Source organism: Dendropsophus ebraccatus, chromosome 4 (assembly GCF_027789765.1).
Source record: "Dendropsophus ebraccatus isolate aDenEbr1 chromosome 4, aDenEbr1.pat, whole genome shotgun sequence".
Taxonomy (NCBI): domain Eukaryota; kingdom Metazoa; phylum Chordata; class Amphibia; order Anura; family Hylidae; genus Dendropsophus; species Dendropsophus ebraccatus.
In genome coordinates this window covers 112,480,189-112,505,970 of record NC_091457.1, presented here as the reverse complement: position 1 = coordinate 112,505,970, position 25,782 = coordinate 112,480,189, and the positions used below count along the sequence as shown (strand labels likewise).

The window sequence follows — 25,782 nt, the reverse complement described above, 5'->3', positions numbered from 1 at the left end:
TTTAAAGCCTACCACTGAATAAATACATACATACATAGACCAAAATTTATGTCAACAAGTATGTACACTAAAACATCCACTAAGGGTTCGGAAATAATGTAGACTCTTCAATATAAAAAGGACAGAAAATATCAATATATAACTACACTGATGCCTTAGATTACGAGCATAATTTGTTCCGGGACCATGCTTGTAATCCAAATCCACTCTTAAACTAAAGCAAATTTTCCCATAAGAAATCATAGAAATGCAGACAATTGGTTCCACACCCCAAAAATAAATATTTATTATTCTGAATAACATGTAAAACTAAAGAAACAAACCTCTAGAAACAGCTACTGTACAGTAATGCAGAGGATGGGAAACACAAGGGCTGCCAGACACTCCAGGGTGCATGAAGGAATGAGCAGGGCAGATGTGGGCATAGTATAGCAGCACTCTCTGTCCGGGCAGAGAGGAGTTATAGTTATGAAGAGATTACCTCCACAGCCCTGTCCCCTGATGCAAGCCCCCAGCCTGAAGTGAATGTGCCATGATTTTCATGGTAAGGGAGACTTCTTGGGTCAAAGTCCAGTGCTGTAGACCCAGCTATGCAGACCATGCCCCTCCTTCACTCGCGCTCCCGCCCAGTACAGGGAGCTCTTACACCAAAGCAATGCTCTTAAACCAAGTCACAATTTTGAAAAACTGTGAGCTCTTCAACCAAAATGCTCTTAAACCAAAGTACGACTGTAGATAATTGCCATAAATGAGCCTATAAGATTACAGTACTTCTAAACAATTGCAAATTGGCAACAACGTCCGTAATTTAATTCAAAACTTATGTTGTATAAACATGGCCTAAAACGGCACCTGTGCATTATTCTGGGTTATCAGAATTTTAACTTGCAGAATCAAAGTTTAATATTATATAGACAAGACAACAAGGGTTTCACCTCTTTATAAGTGCTCATGGTAACTAGTGGATAACTTGAATAAGGTCGCAGGAGGGTACAGTAATAAGACAAAGGGAGTCAATTTCAAAGCTATATACTTATGCAAACAGTTATCCAATCTATTTTCTTAAAGGTAATATGATGTGTTCATATTAAGCTGATAACCAAGGAGACCGCTGACAGTTTAGTTGAAATTCCCCTTTTAACTCTGGTGCATGGGGAATATCTGTTTGGTTGGGCAATCAATATGGTTAAATGACTGCCGCCAGAAAGTGGTTCTAGTGCGCTGAAGGATGATGTTCATGAGCTGGTTCAACAAGCCTCTAATGAACTTATCTCCTTTCATGTCATACTATCTTAACTCCGCTGCAAAGACAATTTGTACAACTGGATCGTGCCTGAGAGGAGTTTGATCCTTCTCCTGCAATATATCCATCTTACTTATCCGTCTGCAGTCCTCAATGAGCAACTTTGGAGTGTTAGTCGAAATCCATGATTCTGCTACAATGCGTATTATGGTGACATAATTTTATTCCACGCACATTTGCAATTTAATCATTTGGCGCCTTCCTTCCACCAGAGGAAACTATTTTTAAACCTGGATTATAAGAGAAGCAGAAAAAAAACCTCCATTCATGGGGATATAGAGCTCTTTAGAAGACTATTGTACGGAGAATTGCATGATTAGTTTGACTAGCATCAGCCGGGCCCAGATAAAAAATGTGATCTCCACAAAAGACCGGGCCGACATTGTGACACAGTAATTTCATCAAGTCACTTGACTGCAATTGATTAGTTCAAAAGGCAGAATTAGTGGCTGACATCACTATGTAACGGCCTACATTCTACCTAAACATTGGCTTCTCTCCACATCTTCATAAAGCAATGGGGAAAACACTACAAAGTCAATGCATGCTCGTCCACGACACTATCTCTCTGACCTTTTCACACATAATTTGATCATTCCGTTTTAATATACAAATATGTATATATATATATATATATATATATATATATATATATATATATATATAATTTCATTTTTCAACATGCCTTAATGGCCTTTCTTCTAATACAGAGTTCCAAATCCCCTACTCACTCCAGAAATTGTTACATGATAAAATTCTGGTTTCCTATAGCTTTCACTAGGGGGCATAAACTTTCTGTACACAGAAAATTGCTGTGTAATGGGGGATTTGATATGCTGTAATCGTGATATATGAAACTATCAAAGAATACAAAATGAACCAATACAAATATAAGGAAACTATAAAAGGTCCAATGATTTGTCGAGCAGATTTTCAACATTGTGATGCTCATATGCTAAACAAAAGAACTTGCAACCATAACACCTGTTCTCAAAAGGCCATCCCTAGACCCATCCCTTTTGTCCATTTACCGACCAATCTAATTTCTTCCCTTTGCCTCAAAACTGCCAAAGCCTCACACCAATACTCTGTGCTCCTTCTCCTTGACCTCCTCGTTCAAACTTTTTTTATCTCTTGGTATCACAGTCTTGACCCTCTCCTGGACCATATCACACCTCTACCGCTCTATCATTTTGGAAAAAGCCCTGTTCATCATCATGTTCATTCATCATCATGTTGCTTCTGGATCGTTGGGGTAAGAGAGCCCACTCCCTAAGAAAACCAGCCCCCCCCCCCCATGTGAATGGTCTCAAAATGCTTTACTGTTGGCATAACACGGCTTCATGGCAGTGCCCACCTTTTCTTTTCTGGACAATTATTCTTCCAGATGTCCCAAACAGCCTGAAAGGGGTTTCATAAAAGAAAGTAAAGGCCCGATTCCACGGAACGATTATAGGCCGTATTCGGCCAATAATCATCCCGTGGAATAGAAGGCAACGATCAGCCGATATCGTTCATGTCGGCTGATCATTGCAGTCGTTTGTTTTTCAACCATATTGAAAAACAAAATAACTGTGATAGAAGCGATCTGCTGCCGTCGCACCGTGGAATAGGAGCGGGGGCAGCAGACCGTAACATTTCTCTTTAGGCTGCCCGGACGATCTAGCGATCACCCGGGCAGTTCCCCGCAGCCCCTCCCGCACTCACGTGTAATAGCAGTGGCAGCAAGCGTTTGCTCTTCACAGTCAGCCCCTGGAATAGGGGCTTAACTTTATTTTTATCTGGACATTTATTCCACATTCACAGGATAATAGGTCATAAATGTCTGTTAGATCTGGGTCCCACCTCCGGGACCAGCATCTTGAGTTAAGGTCCTATTACATGGAATGATTATTGGCAGTATTCGGCCGATAATCGTCCCGAGTAATAGAAGGCAATGATCAGCCGACATGAAAGATGTCGGCTGATTGTTGCAGTTGTTTGTATTTCAACATATTGAAAGACAAACAACTCATATAGCAGCAATCTGCTGCCGTCACCCCGCGGAATCGGAGCGGTGGCAGCAGATCGTTGCTATCTGCTATGGGCTGCCCAGACGATCAAGCGATCACCCGGGCAAACCCCCCCCAGCTTCCTGCGAGCCACCCCCAGCTCCCCGCGAGCCACCCCCAGCTCCCCGCGAAGCCCCCCCCCCCCGACTCACCCGCTTGCTGCAACCGAGTGTAATGGCCGCGGCAGCAGTTGGGGAATAAACAAGTAATGACAGCGCTTGTTTGCTCCTCCAGTCGTCCTGTGGAATACAGCCTTTAGGTGCAGATCCTGTGGGTATACCATAAATGTCCCTTATGATTACATTCCTTTAGGCTTTATAATAATTGAATTTAAAAAAGCAACCTTGATTACCCCTGTAACAGTGGATCCATCCAAAACATTAAAAATCTAGAGCTCTATAGTGCTTCTCTTAGGCTAAAATCATTACTGGCCGCAGTCAGACATCATTTAAACATAGTTCTTAAGAAATCAGGGAAATGAGAACACGATTTCTCCCATGGGAACGCTGCTTGAAATGCTCTGCAGTGAACAGTAGAGAAGCTGCGTTGCGCAGTGTTGCAACACTCATTTAGAAGGTCATGGGACAGAGAGGAAGCAAGGAGGAAATGTTTAAGCCCTAATGTTCGGTGAAGACCACAGACTATTCAGAGTGCGCAGATGAAGCCTTCTATGGTATACTTATCCATCAAAGGCTGTGTCAGGAAAAGGTCCCTTCCAATTCTGTATGGAAGTAATCTGTAGGGTAGGAGAGACGGGAGCAGGAGAAAAGATCTGATCAATCGCTGTAAATGAATTAAAAAAAACACAAAGCCACAAACAGGATGCAGGCCTATTAAACACAGCGCTGACCTGTGGAGGAATGTGAACTGCAGCTCATATGTGCTGTATCATACATCCCAGAGGTGAACGACTAAAACAGTCCTGCATCTGCAGCTCAAAATAAATATTCAGGAAAGCAAATCATAATAGCCTGACTAAACTTTCCTAATAGTCTAAACTTCCCCCCATGACCCTAAAGAGACTCCTATACCGCATCCTATATCCAGTCAGGTCTTTCAGACTCGTACATCTTTTTTAACAGTAAAAGGGTAGTCGGTTAGTTGGTTTTTACAACACTTACTTGATGGATCTATCTATGATGTGTAGACAAGCCCTGGAAAGAGGTCATAGCAAAGAAGTGTTTGTGGGGGCATCTGATCCTTTGGTGGTATGACTTTCTTCATGGTGTTTTAAGTGTATGTATTATTTAGTATTTATTTTAAAGAATTCATTTTATAAAATGTTTCCCAGCAAACCATAAAGCATTACTACATGTAGTTGGCGCAGCAGGGAGGGAGCTCTGACTGCACCTTCAGAACAAAGGGGTTGGGTGGTGATTTTTCTTCATGCCCGACTCCCATCTCCACCAACATCATTTGTCGGTGGACGATCGGGAGAGCCCTATACACCTCATACGAAGATCTGCGATCTTGCCATAGAATCTGCCCTCAGGCAAACTATGTGCAGATTGCCGATAATACTGATCAATGTTATGCAATAGCATAGCACTGATCAGTATATGCAATCTAATTATTGCAATATAAGCTTAAATCACCCTCTTTTCTATTTTACAAATAAAAATACCGTATGTACAAAAATTAAAATAATTTATATAGTAGTGTGTATAACTGTCTGATCTATTTAAATCTAACATAATTGTTCCTGCAAACAAAGAACTGATTATACAGCAGAACAAAAAATTTATAAGTAGTGATCAAAAACACCCATTTGCACCAATATGTCAACAATAAAAATTATAGATCATGGCGCAAAAAATGAGCCCAAGGCAGCCCTATAGGTGGACAAATAAAAGCATTATGGCTCCTAGAAGGCAAGAAGGAACATTGTCTCATTGTGGCCTGCACATCCGTGCATCTATGACCTTTGGTCATGAAGGGGATAAGCATGTAAGACAACTACAGAACAGAGGGAGTAATGGTTTCCAGCCAGCAGCCATTCCCAGCACAACTCTACACCCTCTATATGATATAACCATAATCAAGTCACCATGTAAACTCATTCAAGACATGAACTCACTCGGGATTCGGACTTTGAACTTGCCGCTTTGCCCAAAGCTTCCTTCAATGGTGCCTTCCTCTCCCGTCGACAGCTTAACCTTCAGTCCCACAAACAGCTGGATATTTGTCTCCTTTTTGAAAAGGGAACGTCCGATCACACTATAGTCATCATTTACCTGTGGTGCAGAGAGGTGGAAGCAGATCAGCACTGGGTACCAGGTAAAATATAAGGTAAATACATGCAAGAAAATTTGATTTACAGGGCAGACACAGAGAGAAAAAGATGGCTCCTGTGTTAAGGTAGTATATGGGCCCCTTGCCCAATATAGCACCTCCTAATGTTTGTCATTCCACCAATAATTGTTAGCTACATAGCTCAGTCCTTTATGTGCACTTTAATATTCAGGGGAAAATGGGTTGCCATGCTGCATCGCCTTTATGACTCTTGAGCTTAGATTAATTTTGCAAACCATCAGCTAAAAAACAGGTATCATGTATGTCCCTATCAGCTGCTCCAAGCATGGCACAGAGCTCACACATTTCCTTTAACAATATCTTTTTTCCCTTTTAATACAATGCCACCTTCCTTTTACTCTTACAACACAGATCTAGAATGGTAAGAGAGGACAGCCAACTCCTGAAATACTCTGTGCTTATAGGAAGCCCTTCTTCTTCCACTCTTTACCTCTATGTGAACTCTCATTTGTCACTATTATTACTATCACATTAAAAAAAAAAGAAAAATCAGCATGCTCCTATCCAGTTGCTGTACCCATTACAGTGATCAAATCAGATACAGAGGTAAGCAATTAGCAACTTACCAAAACTGTCCCAGTGTAAACCAAGGGCCCTTGTACACAGGTGAACACAGGCCAACTGTCAGCAATAAGCGTTACTGGGATGATCGGCCAATGTAAAAGGGTCCTTAGTCTAGACCAGGACTGTCAAACCCGTGGCCCTCCAGCAGCTGCAAAATTACAATTCCCATTATGCTTGAGAAGTCAAAGCTTTAGCTGTCCCATCATGATGGGAAAAGTAGTTTTTAAACAGCTTAAGGGCTGCAAGTTGGACAGTCCTGGTTTGGACTAAGGGCCCTTTTACATTGGCCGACCAGTGCTTCTCAAGCTGTGAGGCGCCCCCTAGTTGTTGGTGAGGCCCAGCTGGGGAGCCAGTTTTCACAAAGTAACTATGATCTGCACAGTCCTTTTGCCTTTTTCAAAAATCTCCATTTTAGCAACAATATTAATTTATTTTGTACTTTATTTATAAGTACCTAGAGCTTGTGAGATGGGTGTACGCTAGCCCTAGTATTATTTTTAGCTTTTAAATGCACTTTCACCACAGATGGTGAGGTCCAGACACCCTCATCACAATGGCTGAGGTTGTTTGATAAATTTGGTGCATCTTTAGACTTTCCAGTCTAAGTGTACATCATGTATTTGATGCTGGAATTCTAGGGAAATTCTGCCACTTGGTCTGCATCTTAAGCCTCGCCCACTTGTCAACGCATAACAGCAAGAGCAGCAACTTTTTGGTGCCCACTTTTTCAGAACTCTGGCCCCTTTTCAATAATAAATCGGCCCAGTATTTCAAAACACAGCACGCTATTTCTTTAAGAATAAAGCCCTATTTACTGCATAGAACCCTAAATGCTTCACACATCAAGCACCTAAGAGACGTTCTGCAGTCACTATGATGGTGCCGTGAACCGGTCAGACGAATACGTAGTGCCAAAACAAAGGTTGAAAGTTTAAAAGGATATTACCAAACGATTGTGCAACAGAAAAAAACGATGTATATACAAATGTACTGAGAGCTCATAAATATGTTAGGTCAACATCATTTTAGCTTTTATTTCCAGCCAGTGAGTCTTTATTAGCGGCGTGAGCACAACACAACGACTTCCCCGACCTGAGTCTCACTGTCAAGACAGCACTTAGCATGCCTGCACCGCTCAGCCAGAACCAAACAAAGCCGGGCAGACTTCAAAGCCGGGAACTATTTATACTGGCGTCTGTGAGAGTAAGCACAGGTAAGAGCGGGCACACGATGCACACCGCATTATCAGAGCTCATACTCACTTGTCCCATTTTATGAGACGTACTGTATACTGAAGCATTCATCTAGAACACAGGACATGAAATATGGCATCAATTATCCCAGAGGGAAAAACAAACAAGAGCTGTCCGGCTTCCAATAATAAATGTTCAGAGGCAGCAGAGCTGAGTTTGTAACTTTGCACAATTTACAATAAATTATCAGTGAGTAGAGATGAGTGAACATACAGTATGAAAGTTCAGCTACCCGATTCCCTAGAAACGTCTGGTCTCATTCTTCCTGGGTATTGGAACTGCTGCATGAGATTTGGATTCGGTCATTCATACTGTAAGTTCTACCATTTTATATAGGACTGCATTATCCTCAATTCCTAGTCCAATGACAAATTTGGCTCAGCTGCATTGGTAGACCCAACTCTGCCATTTGATCCAGTATTTGGGCCATTTTGAGGAGAGATTTTAGTAACAAAGTCTTATCACAGGAGGCGATTATCAACTGAAGCCAATGTTGTACAGTGATCAGCTGAAAAATAAGCAACAACGTTAACTCAAAACCTCCTTTTTCATTGGCGATACATCTTCCTGTGTAAAAGGGGATGTGCTCTGGTAGTGACGATCTATGAGATTGGAGCTTGTTTACAGTGCACATCGGTCCTTCTTACAGGGCCCGACCATCCTTGCCTCTACAGGATGCTCTGTGTAGATAAGGGGTGTCAAACTCAAATACACAGTGGGCCAAAATATAAAAATTGGACAAAGTCGCGTGCCAACCGTGAAAATTATTGAAGAGCGAATGCGGCGGTCCTGCCACTGTCAGTGGTGTGTGTTTCCCAGCGCTGTGTGCTATGATAAGTGACATGATAAAGTGCTATGATATGAGTAAACCCCAACCCATGTATTAGCCAAGCCCCCCTCCACAATAATACCCCATGTAGTAGCCAATCCAACTATAATTGCTCCACATATTATCCAGCCCTCCCAATAGTGCCCAAACAGTAGCCAGCCCCCCAAGTGTCCCATATAGTAACCAGCCCTGTCCAATAGTCTCTTATATAGTAGCCAGCCCTCCCCCATAGTCTCCTATATAGTAGCCAGCCCTTCCCAGTAGTCTCATATAGTAGCCAGCCCTCCCCAGTAGTCTTATATAGTAGCCAACCCTCCCCCATAGTCTCTTATATAGTAGCCATGGTGGGCCAGATGTAATTCAAACTCTGAATTGCCTGGCGGGCCAAAAGTAAAGGCACCGCGGGTTAGAGTTTGACATGACTGTGTAGACAGAATGCATGCTTACTCTACTCTTTCCTACAAGTGCTGCTACAGCACCTGCCTACAATATTTAGAGTGTTTACCAACATGTGTGTATTATATATATATATATATATATATATATATATATATATATATATATATATATATATATAGTGTTTATTTTAGTTTTATCGTTTATAATCTACATAACTTTCAGTGCCTGGGGCAGATACTGGTAACTCAATTGTGGTTGCTATCCCTACCCCTCCCCCATCACTTAAATATGGCATTAAATCGCATAGTTGGTTTCACATTATCAGACATTGCTGGCAAACTCTGGGCAGATCCCAGCTCTTTCCTCCCTGACGTGTCCCCTCGCTGCATCCCGTGGCTCTGTTGTTTTTTAATTTCTGCAGCTTCTTGGCGTCTCCTGGTATCAATTACTGTTTGTTCTTGCAGAAAGTGACTGCCGCTAAGGTGAGAAACCCAAATAAAAGATAATTGTGGCACATTCCGTGACGCGCTCCGCCAATACCACAGTGTGCAGCCGAAACAATATCAAGAGCATCTCAAACCTCTATAGAAAGTAACACAACACTGGCAGTGATATCTCCAGCACACTGCTCCCTTGCTGCTGCTGCTACTACTGCACAGACGAAAGGGGAAGATGTATAGGAACCATGTCCTGATTTTATATATTAGACTATAAAACTTCCCTACACAAAATTCTATGATATAAAACTAACAAAATTAGTGCTAATAATTATAAAAGGGGTGCTAATAGGGGTGGTAAATCTGCATAGGCTCACCCATATGTAACTTTAGCAGAATAAAGGGGATAAAACATACACAGACTCTATTCAATATTTCAGTTTATTTTGTGCAGCCTACAAGAGGAATAAAATCGTTTGCTTCTGTTTGAAAACTGCGAACAACTAGGCTGACTGCTGTTGATGGATCAAGTTCTATAAATCTCTACATGCACTTACCTCATTGGCTCCTGCGCTGAGGGTGCCCTGTCCTCCACTCTGGTCCCCGGTCACTTACTGGTCTAGAAAGGGGACCTGGGGTGTGGCGTTCCAAGCCCGCTCAGCCAGTCAGTAGCTGTAGCAGGGCTCCCGCCTTTGCTGCTAACTAGCTGAGCAGGCCTGACACATTACATCACAGATCCCACTCAAAAGTAGCCAGGGACCGGAACAAAAAAGAAGGGACAGCGGACCCCAGTGCTGGAGCCAGGGAGGTAAGTTCATGTTAATTCCTTCACCCACCTTCTCCCTAGCAATTGTGGAAAAAAAAAGTCTGTGTCCGGACTTTTCCTTTAAAGGGAATGTGTCAGGTCTGTATCATGTACAGAGCTGCAGACACAGACGATTATGGGATAGAAAGATAAAACAAATAAAGCTTTTGTCTGTGCTCATGGCCATTTCCAGAGCTTCAAAACTGCATTTCTCCTTGCAAGCTGAAGTGCCACAGAAGTGATGCTGAGCTGTAGCATGCACTCCTCTTACCTCACCCACCTCTTTTTCCTTGGTAAATTATTTACAGGGCAGTCCTGTACATCAATCAGGAACGACAGGGAGGGAGCAGGTGTGCATGCTGGCTCAGCATCACTTCTGTGGCACTTCAGCTTGCAAGGAAAAATGCAATTTTATAACTCTGCAAATGGCCATGAACAAAGACAAAAGGCATCATCTGTTTTATCTTCCTATATCTGCCTGTATGTGCAGCTCTGTACATGGTACAGATTTGACAGATTCCATTAAGTGACATGTCACTTATCTCTGTGTATCTGAATTGCATGCTGAAAAACAAAAAATGTGATGCAAATTCCAATTGCAAACAATGTGACAACCGCTGTGCAATTCATATAAAGGGAAAAAAAAGGTTAAATCAATTGATAGGCAGGACGGCTTTGGTAGGAATTGTGCCAACCTTGTGGCGCTGTGCTTAGTGCACATACTCCGCTACACAAAACTACCGTGGCTCACAGAATAGGGCCGGTCCGTTCCACTCCATAGCAGAATTCCAAGTGTAAGTCTCAGATTCTTGATGGGGATTCTATAGTAAAGTATATGCAAGATCTGCAACATGCAAATCTTACATCTGTTGACATATCCTAAAGGCCCATTTGCATGGCTTATAAGACCACAATAACTAGTGTCAGCCCAATCAATCAGAGTTTGGGCCACCCCAACGATCACAAGGTTGTTTGTGCAGCCCTTTTATATCGGCTGATTATTTAGAATTAAACCTGAAACAATAATTAGCGCGCAAAACCGATACTAACTGGCCCATGTAAAAGGGCCTCAGGGGGGCTGCAATACAGGACTAACGTGTACATGTGTTACCCCAGGTTATGGCTTAATAGCAGACTTTCACTTCCTTCTACTTTTCAGGACAACTATATTGTTAGGTGCTTGTTGTACTAAAAAGATGTTCAAAATTAGAAGAAAAAAAATATTTTCTTTCTTTTTTTCTCTCCAGAAACAGCACCAAAGCTGTCAACGGACTGTGCCTGGTACTGAATCTCATCCCCCATATGTGAGGATAGTTGTAAGTTATCTATATTATGGGGTCTCTGTCACTGGGTACTAAGGCTGATCTGTAGGGGGTTTACACTGCTGTATATTTATGCCCTTTCCCCATATACTAAAACATGAAATATGCCTTCCCTTCCCCTCCTCTACAGCTCATCATAAAGTTAGGGTCACAGAACAGAGGAGGTTTTTAGAGTTATTGTTCTCAGGAAGTTAAATTATTTGCAAAGCTGCAAATATTTTAATCGTGTAAAACAGAGCTATGGAGTAAGTGGGCAGAAAGTATTTACACAGGCATGTAATCCGCACAAGACGAAAGGAAAGCAATGGTTTAAAGAGCCAAAGAAGAACCATGAAAGCCAAACGCAAGATCAATGGGCTCTAAATGTAGGAAAGCAGCCATTTATCCTGTTATATATCTATTTTACAATCTTCTCTTTGTTTAGTGACACCATTTATGATAAATCAGCTAGAGGTGGCGGAGTGATGCCCTGGACTCACAATACTATATAAAGGCAGGTTAAAAGCAAAGTAACTTTGCAAGTAGAACAGTACTGGGGGAAAGGGATGAAGAGGTAGAACAAATCACCACCACCTCTGGGGCATTGTAGTGTAGCTACAAGTACAATGCTCGGCTACCTTTGGCAGCTCCCATAGAGAATGAATGGAGCAGCAGTCTGCATGCGGCACTTGCTGCATTCAAAACAAAGACCTAGGCCCCCATTTTGTAGATCACGGGGGTTCTGGCAGTCAGACACTTTTCTCCTATCCACAGAGTATTAATAACTAGGAATACCTCTTTATGCAAATAATCTTTAAAAACAAATCCCATACCATGTTGTGCCTACAGCTCCTATGCAGGCCTGTATTTCTCTGTGGTTACGGTCTACAAAATCACTGTAATCTGATCCTGCAGTCACGTTTTATAGATAAGCGAACCTCGAGCACGCTTGAGTTCGTCCAAACCAGAGCGTGCAGCATTTGATTACCGGTGACTGAAGAAGCTAAATGCAGCACTAAGGCTCACTAGGCCAGCATCTAACTTCTGGCATGTCTCTCTAGTCGCAAGATCACGATCTCAGAGTGACGTTTTATGGGTGAAGCTGCAACAATGAGTGTCAGGATTATATTGGCTTGCTGCAAGATCCACATCCTTGTGCTGATGGTTTGCCAGTACATATCTGCAACCTGTCACATAGGTATACCATTATATATCATTAAATACTCCTGTGAGGCCCATTGAGCTTAAAGGGGTATTCCGCAATTTGGGTAAAAAAAAAAGAAGTTTCCTCTAGTGACCTTCACGTATGGCCTAGACCTGCAGTCAGTTTAGCCCATACTACATAATCTGGACTTGGGATTTAGTATATAAATTTTCCCTGCCTTTGATTCGGTGAGTATTATGCCAGGTTATATATATCAGCCCCCCCGTCCCCCTTTTAATAGTACCTGCCCTCCCCCACACACCAACACACAATAAGGTATTTTGTTTCACCATTTATTCTATGTGACTATGTATGTCTGGTTATTTGGACAATTATTTTCTCCTTGGATTATTTTTTTTTTCTTTTATAGGATTGTAGCATTTTCCAGCCAACATAAACTAAACTACGAGAAACAAATAAATAAAATCTTTCCATCAGAATGAAAAAAGAAATTTTTTATGAGCGCAGAGCTTGTAAACCTTTGTGTGTCCTCTTGTGTCTGCCAGTTGTAGACAGAGTTAACGTGCACAGTTTCTTGTAAGTCAGTTCTATTGCCAACCCACACAATGTGTCCTTAAACTATGGCGACGTGGAGAGGATTCCAGCCATGTTCACAAGTAAATTCCCAGCCCTGACAATTCTCAGGTACACAACTATTTTTGGCACATGGTCTATGTTCCATGAAATAACTAGCACTTTAAAAGGAGGTGTGGTTAATGGAAGGGGTGGAGCTTACAGTATATAATTAACTGTGCCTTTAGGGTAAAGGGTAAATTAGGTCATAATGATAAATATATGGCTGTCCATATATTGGATGGTGCCACGTGCTGTGCCTTTTTTTAAGCGCACCCACACCATATGATTATAGATGAGCGAATTTACATTACAAACGAAGCAAAGTACTTATATGCTGGCTGCCTTTCATGTCTGTGCTGCTCCCTGCCACTCCACCTCGGGTGCCTGGAAAAGCTGGATCCAGTCCTGGGTAACTGGGAGAAGTTTCCCAGGACTGGATCCAGTTTTCCAGGCACACCGGAAGGAGCAGCAGATCATACACATACACTGCCACCATGTAGTTGGATAACTACTTACCCTGCTAAGGCATTTAGATATGTGTGCCAATAAAGGGGGACTTGGCACCTAATTGTTTAGACTGTAAAGGGCACTGTGGCCTGCGCTCGCTAGAGGATGAGTTTAAGGGAGAACGATGTGGCACCACCCAGTCAACAGAATAGTGGAGAGCGTCTCCTTCTACACTCACGGTCAGTGCCCACATGGAAGCTTTGTACAGGAATGGGCTGTATGAAAAAGCAGAGAGCAGCTCCTGCTACAATGGCAGGGCAACAAAAGGTCATAACGCACGGTTCCCAAAGGAAACACATAGCGGCAGAAGGGTCCCAAAGGAATCAGACTAGATGGGCAGAGGGATTAAGTGGATGCATTTTTTTTTTTTTTATTAAACTGTAAAGACTGATCCATATGTAAAAAAAAATCCAATGCTAGAACTGTATACTGTAATATCTAAATATTTCTGCAACCAGTGATGCCCTTCTCAGTCATCACTATATAAGTACGCACCCCTAGGCCAGCTCTAATATAGATAGAATTTTTTTTACCACCATATATAAACCTTCCATGTTCATAACCTCTTCCAAAACTCAGTAATTTGGCTCCAGCTTACCAGGACTGGGTGCCAGTCTGCTCGTAAAACGCTTGTTAATAAAGAAAGAAAAGCAGACTTCAATCTCTAGTAGGAATTCTGCAGAGTCTGTTTGCTCTAGTGCTGACTGCCAATAAATAAAATATCACCTTTCACATGGGCACTGAGGTAATGCGGCTTTCATTGGCATCAAAGTATAGATTCAGTACACAAAGCAGAAAGCAAATATCTCTCACTGTAAGAATAGAAAAAAATATATTATACACTACACAAAACCAGAAAATCTCCTGTTTTACTGAAAATGACCAGAGCCAAGATCCGGACATGGCTGCTGCTGCTGGTTTCTTCATCTATTTGCCAAAAAGTCATCAAAACTTTTTGACAGTTTGCGAAACCAACAGTCTTGCGAAAACAGTTATCCACTTCTTCCTGGCAACACCCCTTTCACATGAGGCGGAGCTAGCTTGCCTTCTCTCTGCTGCAGGCAGTGCCTGCAGAAGAGCGGGCTGGGAGTGTATGAAACACAAGGTTTTTGGTGGAAATAAACATGAATACTCTCTTACCCTCTCAACTTGTCCTTCCTTGTGTTTCATTTTGAAGACTTTAAGTTTAGGAAGAAAACCCTCGGAGTAATTCTTGTCTTCCGCCCCTTCAAGCAGGACTCCATGAAATGCTAATCTACATGTGTTAGAATGGATATCAGTGTCTAACTTGGATCCAATAACAAGACACAACTTTGGACACGTGACAGGCTTCTCGAATTCCAGTAAGGCCCACTGCTGCTTGGGAAGGAGCTCATCTCCATGAGGACCATCTGCTTTCTCTGCTTCTGAGTCCTTTGTGACATAACTGTCCTCGTAGACATATTCCTTCCCAAAATCAAAACAGTCTGTAGGTTCTTCATGGTTGAGATGAGGAGGAGGAAGGCTGAAAAACATGACTTTCCCCATTACGGTTTCATGGCCAAGCGTTATGTGAAACTTGGCTTTGGTGTGAAGTGACCCTTTAAAGTAGGGAATCTTCTTGATGGATATTATGGCTGCGTGTATTGTGTGCAGCGAGTCTGGAGTGCAGACAAGTCCTCTCTCCAACAGCTTTGGATCAAACTGAGTTACACAGATTCCCAGGCGATCGCCCTGCATAGCGCTATTGACAGGTTGGTGAAACATCTGCATGCTTTTCACTTTTTTAGACACCTAAAAAGAAAGCAGAGCAAAAGAGTCAAAAGTGATGATAATGCACAGTAGCTACAGATATTAGAACAAAGTCTGTTTACTTCTTGGCCACTTTACCCTCCTCCCAGCCATCCAGACTTGACTGCCACAGAGTGCTGGGAAGTTTATGCACAGTAGATTACATGCTGCTGTGGCTCCACCCCCACACCTACTTAGCAAGAATCGGTAACGGGGTTAAAGTTCATTAATTTGAAAATGTCTCCTCTTATCAGACTACTAGGTGCAGCATTCAAGTACTGTGCCTGACAGCTATAAGATACTGTCTATATCATGTACATATGTCCTGTACCAATTCATTTCATAATACAGCTCCAAGGGGTTGTTCAGCAAAAAATGTTTTTCTTTCAAATCAACTGATGCCAGAAAAAGTCAGAGATTTGTAATTTACTTCTATTGAAATTCGCAAGTCTTCCAGTACTTATGAGCTGCTGTATGTCCTGCAGGAAGTGGTGTATTGCTTCCAGTCTGGAGAGCAGGAAAGGTTTTCTATGGGGATTTGCTACTGTTCTCGACAGCTCCTGTCACAGACAGAGGTGTCAGCAGAGAGCGCTGTCTCATACTGGAAAGAATACACAACTTCCTGCAGGACATACAGCAGCTGTTAAGTGCCGAAGACTTGTAATTTTACTATAAAAAATTCTCAAGTTTCAAAAATTTTAAAGTAAATTACAAATCTTGATTTGAAAGAAAAAACAATTTGCTGGAGTACCCCTTTAATTAATTCTATGGTTGCTTGAATAAAATCCCTATAAAAATTTTGCATATAAAAAGTCTGACTGGAACATAGTGACATATAGGTGGCAAGAGGTAGCACTAACTGTACTATCTTCAAGGAAAAAAATAATAATAAAAAAGCAAAAACTGGGACGGAGAGACAAGGCAGGTCAACTTGGCAAAGTCATCTTACTGAAAAATGTAGCAGCCATTGTGTCTGGGAGCGTCTAGTCCCTATGAAGGAGCTATGAATGATTTAGTAAGCCATTTATCAGCTGCTGAGGGTGTATCACTTCTGTCTGTCCATCCTGCGGTTATAATTACACGAGATTCCTCATTCGTCTGACACACAGAACACGATAAACATAAGGAGGAACCAGGACCAAAGGTTTTCAAGTCTGCAAACCAAGGACTTTGTGCCCTTAAATGCTCTGACCATGGAGATGGAAGACTGGCTCAGGAGCTTCTTGCACATTTATTTTGTACCTGGTAAATATATGAAGTCATTCCTGAGGGACTCGTCCAGAGAAGCCACAATCAATACGGGACTGTGTTAAGTGGTCTCCTCCGCAGGAGCAGCTCTTGTCTTAGACATTATAAAAGCAATTCATTTCCAATGCCGGTTACTGAAACATTATTGAATTGCATGTAACTAGTGGGAACCTGTATTGAATTCTCTCAATATAGGCCACAAGACAAAATGTCTATTGTAAGTGATCTGACCATAAACATTGACCATAAAGGATAATCATTACTGTGTGTCTATGATCTGTAGACGGCCCTGGGAAAACATAGGGGGTGATCTGACATGTTTTTTTTGAGTGGTCTGGAAATTGAAAATAATAGCAGTGCTGAATACTGCCTGAATGGCAGCAATATATCACTTATACCTAACAAGGCCAGACAGAACCATGTAGTAACTGAATACTGTGTCATCTACCTGGATGGAACCACATCCAGCTCCATCACATATGGTTGGACTATAGGGGTAACATGGTGGGGACCCACCCCCCTGCTATGATCCTTTAGGCACAAACAATCACTGGACGGGGGCTAATAGTCAGCTGACACGTTGCTTTAAGGCAGGGGTGGGGAACCTTTTCCATGTCGAGGGCCGGTCGGGCATTTATAAAATCACTCGAGGGCCGTATACGGTGCGCAGCAGGGTAGCGTGGGTTTGCAGCACCCGGGGCAAGGCAAAGTATTGTTCCCCTAATGCCCCTGCTATTGTAGTTAACCCTCTGTGATGCCCCTTGTACTTGATGTGAATCCTTAGTGATACCCTGTAGCCTGAGTTAACCCCCCAGTCATGTCCCTGGTAGCCTAATTACCCCCCCCCCCCCACACACCCAATGATGCCTCTGGTAGGCCTAGTTAATCCCCTCAGTTATGTCCCTGCTAGCCTAGTTAATACCCCCAGTCATGTCCGTGGTAGCCTAGTTTAGCCCCTCAGTCATGTTCCTGGTAGCCTAGTTTAGCCCCTCAGTCATGTCCCTGGTAGCCTAATTTAGCCCCTCAGTCATGTCCCTGGTAGCCTAGTCAGCCCCCCGTCATGTCCCTGGTAGCCTAGTTAACCCCCCAGTCATGTCCCTGGTAGCCTAGTTAACCCCTCAGTCATGTCCCTGGTGGCCTAGGTAACCCCCCAGTCATGTCCCTGGTGGCCTAGTTAACCCCCCAGTCATGTCCCTGGTGGCCTAGTTAACCCCCCAGCCATGTCTCTGGTGGCCTTCTTAACCCCCTCAGTCATGTCCCTGGTGGCCTAGTTAACCCCCCAGTCAGGTCCCTGGTGGCCTTCTTAACCTCCCAGTCAGGTCCCTGGTGGCCTTCTTAACCTCCCAGTCAGGTCCCTGGTGGCCTTCTTAACCCCCCCAGTCAGGTCCCCGGTGGCCTTCTTAACCCCCCAGTCAGGTCCCTGGTGGCCTTCTTAACCCCCCATCCCCCCAATCATGTCCCTGGTGGCCTAGTTAATCCCCAGTGCCTGCCCCAAATAAAATAAAAAAATAAACATCCCACTCACCTTTCCTCCGCTCCCACGCTATCCAGGTCCTCTTCTCCCTCCTCTCTTCTGCGCCGGTCTTCTCCTGCAGGCGGCGCGCGGTGAAATGACGTCATCGCGTGCGGCCCGCAGGAGTCACAAGACGTGCGCCGCTCTGTTGGGGAAGGAGCCGGCACAGGCACAGGAAGATGCTGTGTATGCCGGCTCCTGCCTCACCACCGCGGCGCACATGACAGGAGAGCCGCAAACCCCAGAAGACGTGTGCCGCTCTGGAGGAGAAGGAGCCGGCATACACAGCGTCCTCCTGTGTCTGGTAACTGTCACAGACACAGGAGGAAGCTGTGAATGCCGGCTCCTTCTCCTCCAGAGCAGCGCATGTCACAGGGGTGCCACGGGCCGCATCCGGAGGTGTCAGGGGCCTGTTCTGTGTTCTGTGATTTTTGTTCTGTAATTTTTGTACATTATTATGGGGGCAGTCATCCTTTCTAAGCAGCATTTACAGATATGATTTACCATTGGTATGACTAAGAAACGTTACTGGGCATACACAGGGGGTGTGTGGTTGAGATGTTATTTTCTTATACTGGTTCTATCTATATACTGGTGTCACTTTTCACATGTGAAGACTTGCTGCAGATTTTCTACAACAGATCTGCTACTGATTTAAAATATTTTGAGGCATAAAATCGGTAGCATAAAAACTTTTATGAGTCAGGGCTTGAGTGTTCAGACTGACCAATCAGGAGAATATGTTACATGGCTATGTGAGCAAGACGGTACAATAGACATCTTGGTCGTGGTAACTTAACTGAGACAGTGGGTACTTCGCGTCATTCGCATAAATCGTCAAGGTCTGGACACTCACCGATAATTTTTGATAGGTCTCTATGACATATCAAAAATTTGTTTGTTTTTTATTAACAGTGCCCATTTATTACTTCTCACAAAGCATCAGTAACTCCTTCCTCCACATAATCCGTAGTAGTGTATTGTAAATAATCAGCCAGCACAGTGCAAGCCCATTTAAGCCAGTGGACTTTCACCACCACTATGTTATGGCACAGCAATTTAGGGTAGTTGCTTTGTTGTAATTGGTCAGACAACAAAGGGAAAGGAAGTACTTGTGTGTACTACTGGCAAATAACCAACAGTAGATCTGGTCCCACCCCCAGAAATGGAGAGAATGAGAACTAGGCGTGCAGCATGGTGAGGTGTTACAGTAGTGAGATCACTAAAATCACCTTGTGACCACAGTAAACAGTTCATGCAACAATATTATGCAGGTTTTTAAAAATCTTTTGAAGATGAAAGATATGCTATGATTGAGTAGATACGTAGAGACACACTTGTATACTAAAGCAATATTAAAAAAATAAAATAAAACTACAATACTAACATTATTCACCAGGTGGCACTATAACAACAACATATTAATGGACAAATGCAAATAGTAGCACTCACTAGTCACAATTCGCCGATTGCTTTCACTACACATCCCAGCATGCTCACAAGTAGATCTGTATAAGCTGGTTACCTAGATTTTCTGTAGTGGAAATCATACGATGTAGACTGTATTAATGGCTGAGCTGGTGCCAGGTCATTACCATCACGTCATTATACTATGCATTTCTATAGAAGGAAACCTGATCCATTCCCAGTAGTATTGCTGCAGTGGAGCTTACAATCTACCAGGCACATTGTGATTTACGGGCGTGCTGGGAAGTGAAGTGCTGCAAAAGCCAGAGCAGCAAAGGTCGCTTCAGGCTGTAAAACTACATTGGGCTTAAACAGATTTGGCATTTCGGAATTCTTTTCATAAATTGCAGTTTAAAACACAAATAAATGGTCAGACTTCCTTCCCCTCGAAGCCTCGCACCTCATGGTGTTAAACTGGCATTTATTAGGACGTATTGTATGACTGATCGCCGGCGCTTTTCGATCCAAACCACAATTAATAATGTTAATTGCAAATGCCTGTAAGCTTCTTCAGTGTTAATGTAGCACACAAATAGGACGGCTGCCTGCAACAGAATATCTTATTCAGTGGAATTATTTGACAAGGGGAAACAACATTAATTCAATGTATCACCTTTCAAGGTCACGGAAAAATGAAAGAGTCAGCGAAAAGAAAGAAAGGAAGCCGAATACAGGCTAGGACATTCCTTAGGAAATTCCACATATGCAGAATAGTGGGACAGAAAAATGGGACGTAATATTAACCGGATACGCACTTCTAAGGTGAGGCTGCCATTAACCCATTAAATGACAAATGACAGGCACACTCGGGTTTGCTTCTTGGGAGCCATTAACCCTAAATAGTCCAGTGATGTTGCTACCCATATTACAGTTATTCTGCAATAATCAGCAAGTAGAACCCTTCCAGCAAGAAAAGCACTTTCATGGTTGTTCTCTCATTTGCAGTAACTGGCAGGTTAAAGCATACGTCCATGTCAGATCATTGATGTAGCCGGGTCATAAAATAATTCTCAATTAATACATACATTGCAATACTTATCCTGTACTGATCTGGAGTTACATGTTATATTACACTCCAGAGCTGCACTCCCTATTCTGCTGCAGGAATCACTGTACACATACATGACATAACCTACCCTGACATGATCCAGAATTACAACCTGGATTATACTCTAGAGCTATACTTAGGGCCACATGTATCATCCGGCGAATGGATGATTTTCGGCGGAAAGTGCCGATTTGCGTCTTTTTTTAAGCAAAAATGGCGGATTTGCGAATAAAATATTCGCAAATCGGCACTTTCCGCCGAGTACGCCAGGGGGCGGAAAGGGGGCGGAAAAGGGGCGGAGAGTGGGCGGAACGGAGGGCGCGGACTCAGAGTCCGCGCGATTTATCATCCGTTCCGCCAAAATGTACGCCGAAAACCTACTCCAGTCCTCAGCTGGCGTAGGTTTTCGGCAGTGCGCAACGGCGCGCACGGGATTTATGTAGAGGCAGTCCGCCTCAACATAAATCTCCGTAGCGCCGGAGCTGCGGGGGCATTTTTACGTCCGGCGTAAAAAACGCCGGACTTAATAAATGCCTCCCTTACTGTTCTGCAGATGGATTCAATGTATACTTCCATTATATTACTTCATGTACTGAAAAGTGGAACACTACACTTTTTCCAGCTAAAAATTGTTCTCGGAGCATTTTTACTGAGTATTTTCAGCCTAAGAGGTGTATGAAATCTGCAATAATGCCAATTAGGGTCCTATTACACAGAGCGATTTTTAAAGATTAACGACTAATGATAAACGATCGTAAACTAGATTGTTTATCGTTAACCTGAAATCTTTCACCATATTGCACAGAACGATGGTTATTAGATACCCTAGTTACTACGATCGTTATTGCGGTCGTTACTATGATCGTTTATTCCTTCTGATCTCAGCAAAACAATGAACAATGTGCAATTACACTGATTGATTAGTGAGAAAATGCAGAACTTGAGCTAACGAATGTGGAATTACAGCGAACGATTAACGATAATTTTAGGTTCAGATATAAATCAACGATCGACATACGAACGATTTTTCGTTCGTTGCCTGCAATTACACAGAACAATTATCATTTAAATTCGAATGTGAAAGAGATGGAGAATCCTGGCAGGGGTACAGAACCGGGACTTAGCATTGCAAGGACACAGACTGGTAAGTATAAGTTCTTTATTATGTTCCCCCCCACCCCTGCCGGAACTGAATTTTTTTCCCCCGCTGGACTACTCCTTTAAAAATACATACATAAATAATGTTTATGCAGGTAAAATATTACTATAAGGCCATGTTACCACAATGTAAAAAACAAGGAAATGAAAATATCACGTAACACAGAAAGAAATTACCAATGATACTAGAGTGGGTAGTATCCCTATTATTCTTTTCATAGGATAAAACACCATAAAAACAAAACCCCCAAAAAACTACCCCCCTACTTTCCTCTAATACAGCAAACAAAATTTGTTAAAAAAAACAAAAATCAGTATGACATGATGGTGCATTTAAAAATACAAATTATTCTACAAAAAAAAGAAAGAAAGGGTATTAAAAAAGGTGGCCACCCAACTAGGCATGGTGCCAAGGGAGTTAATGGTGCTCATACATGCAAATGTGCCTCTGTATACCCTGCACTGTCAAACTTCCATGAAAGCGGTGACATCTTACAGTCCTATCTATTAGTAAGACGCAGACTCATGAATAATGGTCCAGCGCAGAAAAAATGGTTGCAAAGGTAATGGATACAATTCAATATCCTCTGCAAATGGAGCTGATGGCACACACTGATAGCTGGGATCATTTCAATGAATAAGAAGTCCTGCTGTGACAGGTTTAATATAATGCACCGCCGCTTCCGGCAAGGACACCGCACCTGCCTTATACCTCATCTGGTACTACCCCTAGCAACCAAATCAGGGTATTTAATAACATAGGAACAATCAAATGTGTTACCCATAGCAACCCGCCAGCTTTTACCCTTCACTTCACCAGCTCATAAGAAGCTACAATTGTTTCAGAGAATCAGAAATGAAGTCTCTCCAGGAAGCTTAAGGTTCTGCATGCGGATCAGACCCAGAACGACTCCCTGTGATGGATCTTCCCCTTGGGTACAGGAGAGAGGTTCTAAAAATATATTCATGTTTGCCTAATGCTACGTAAAGGAGTGTGAGCCTCCACCTATCTCAAATGGGAATCAGCCTGAGAGTCTACGCTGGCCCAGGAAGGTAATTCTTGCAATCGCAGAAATGAAATGGAGACATGTTAGATCAGTGGTGCATGAATATTTACTCAAGCCAGGCTTTACTGCACTCAACCTGGGTTCAATTTTGCAAATTAAAATGAGCACTGTGTGGATGGAGAGATTAAAGTACAGCGTCCTAGAGGCTGCCGCTCGCTCGCTGAGGTATTAAGTGATCTGCTCTCCCGTATGCTGGGCTATTTTGGTGTTGTTATTGAGGGAGGTCTAAGAGGACTTTAGAATGGAGGCCATAGGTCAAGGAAAGGTCATAGCTTTGCATCCCTTACCTGACATAATGAATATATGCAGATCAAGGTAATTGTTACATACGGTCATTTATATGTAAAACAGAAAATATTAAGAGTTGCATGTTTTTTATGTATATAGGAAAAAAGAGCTATTCTTTTTTCCCCCCCGACATAAACAGAGCCACACTTTTTTATGGGCGGTATCTGGTATTGCAGCTCAGATGATGTGTGTTCTTACCATTCGCTACGGTAGAGAAGAGACTTTCTATGAGAAGAGACTCTATGTTTTCAGTAATGTTACTTCCTTATTTTAGTGGATTGCTGTCATTTGAAATAACTTCAGACATGTCAAAAGTTATTGATCACAACAGGTCTCACTGTACAGACGTGCTGTGATCCGGAGATACAGTCGGGCTTAGGGCACGTCAATGTGTTCCACTACCCAGCCTGCCAGATCCAACTCTTTAACGTCATAGACTATAATAAAGCGAAAGAGTCAGGCCTGACTGATAGCCCGGAGGATATGCATGCTTTCCCCCCAGCTATAAACTCAGCGGTTCTCAGCAGTGATGTCTAAAGTACAAATACCAGTACCACTTTAAAATAAATTACTTAAAAAAAAAAAGACAAATATTATAAAAAAAAAAAAAAAGACAAATATTATAAAAAAAAAAAAAATAAGATTTTTGCATTGCAAAAATTGCGCTAAGGATGAAGGTAAGAGACATACCTTCATCATTAATGCCCCGCGTGTAATATGCAGCTAACAGCAGGTTTGATTCTTCTAACCTGCTGATAGTCCCCCTTTAATGGCCCCCAAAGTCTTGTAACTGGTATTGTGGTATTTACATGGGCTCAATAGATTAAAAGTGTAATAGTTGTTTAAAAGGTTTTTAAAAACCTACATTGTGTTCTTAGATTAACCCTATTTCTCTGGCCAATCACAGCTAAGGTGAGGCGCACTGGACTGTACAGGCTGGCACTGTGCTGGAAGGTGGGGTTACAAGGGGTATAGATGCACTGGGTTTGCAAGGTGCTGTGTGATCAGAAAAGAAAGAAACAGCAGTAGCACAGCAGGGTAGGAGGTACACTAAGGGGTCTATTCCACAGAGTGATAATCGGCTAAATCGTCCCGATTCGGCCGATTATCGCTCAGTGGAATAGAGAAAACGATCAGCCAAAGATCGTGTCATCGGCTGATTGTTTATTCAGGCGCAACCCTAAAATCATCGGTCACCACCCGCGCATCGCTGCATGGAATAGCGATGCACGGCAGGCGACCAACGATTCAAGGAGCATACATTACCTAGCAGGGCTTCTCCTCTAGTCTTCATCCCGGTCCCGCTCGCAGCATCAACTCCGAAGCGGCCTGATTGAGCTGTCAGACCGCTCAGCCAATCACAGGCCGGGACTGCCGCGGCCAGTGATTGGCTGAGCGGTGTTAAGACCAGCCCCTTCTTCCTGTAACTTCTCCTGATGGTTCTGCTGGTTTGGGATAACAACTACTGTATAGTATATAATAAATGTAAAAATTTTTTGTTTAACAAGAAGTGTGAATTCTTCTTGGAAAAATAAGACATCCCCTGAGAATAAGACATAGCACATCTTTGGCAGGAAAAATTTATATAGGACACTCTTATTTTCGAGGAAACAGGGTATTAAAAAAAATAATCAGACCAAAATGCTGGACATTACTATTTAAAAGGGTTTTCCGAGGGAGTGTCTGCTTATTTCAATAAATTATTAAATTTCGAAGAAATTTGTATTTGAAGGGGTTAACCCACAACTTATCACCTGTTTACAGAATAAGTTATAAGTGTTTGTGGAACACAGATTGTGATCCAGCCAACTGCACCCCCACTAATCTCAAGAACAGGGGTACCTTGTACATGGTTGAACACGCGCTTCATTCGCTCTCTATGGAACTGGGGGGATATCAGGGTAAAGGGTTCAGCACCTCTTACTGCCCTTTGGCCTCAGTATTTTTTTGAAAGGTGACCACTAAGGCCAATAACTGGCTAAAGCTTCATGTACACAATGTAAGCTACACCATCACAGTACTTCTAGTAGAGGACAGCAGAGAGACTGTGGCACTAGAGCAGTGGCAGATTTAGTAGTGAAATTAAGTTTTCCTTATTTTTCGGTTTACCTTAGCTGCAGTCTGTAGTATTTTTTTTTAACTATTAGCAAGGACAATGATCCGAGCAGTGATCAGATATCAGAACATGTGTTTGATCAGTAAATCCTGCAGTCTATACAGGATTGTATCCCGCACCAACCTTGGACATTTCCAGGAACAAATGTGTTTGGAGAGGACTCTTTACCACCAGGGACTATAAGAAGAAATCAGGTAAGGCTGCCAATTCTGCCCACACCTGGTCTATATAGTTGCTGATTCCTGAGCAGTTAATTAATATGACAGCCGCCGTATTCTCAGTGCAGAGCATTTATCAGTACGTAGCAGAACGCTGACAAGACATACACAAGAAATGGTGGAGGGAGAAACAGCACAAATTATTTAAATGTTCCTTCCCAAGGTAAATAATAACTTATAAACTTGATAGGATGAATATTGAGGTGCATTTAAACAATGCGCACCCTGCTGGGCACAATTATTTCACAGCAATTTTTATAGTCCAGGAATCTACATTAGTTGATCCTGCATCCACGAAGATGGACCTAAAGGCACACTTTAAGACAGAATCACCAAATAGTAAACTG

At 42.6% G+C, this 25,782-nt stretch overlaps 1 protein-coding gene across 1 annotated transcript in view; it reads right to left on the bottom strand.

The window, feature by feature from the left end:
* Positions 1 to 25,782, bottom strand: part of EEFSEC (eukaryotic elongation factor, selenocysteine-tRNA specific) — a 128,407-nt gene that overhangs the window by 42,776 nt on the left and 59,849 nt on the right. The window contains exons 5-6 of the mRNA XM_069968735.1: positions 14,683 to 15,315; positions 5,432 to 5,588 (exon numbers count right to left, since the gene is read on the bottom strand). Coding sequence (XP_069824836.1) covers positions 5,432 to 5,588; positions 14,683 to 15,315 — 790 coding nt within the window. The remainder of the gene's footprint in view (positions 1 to 5,431; positions 5,589 to 14,682; positions 15,316 to 25,782) is intronic.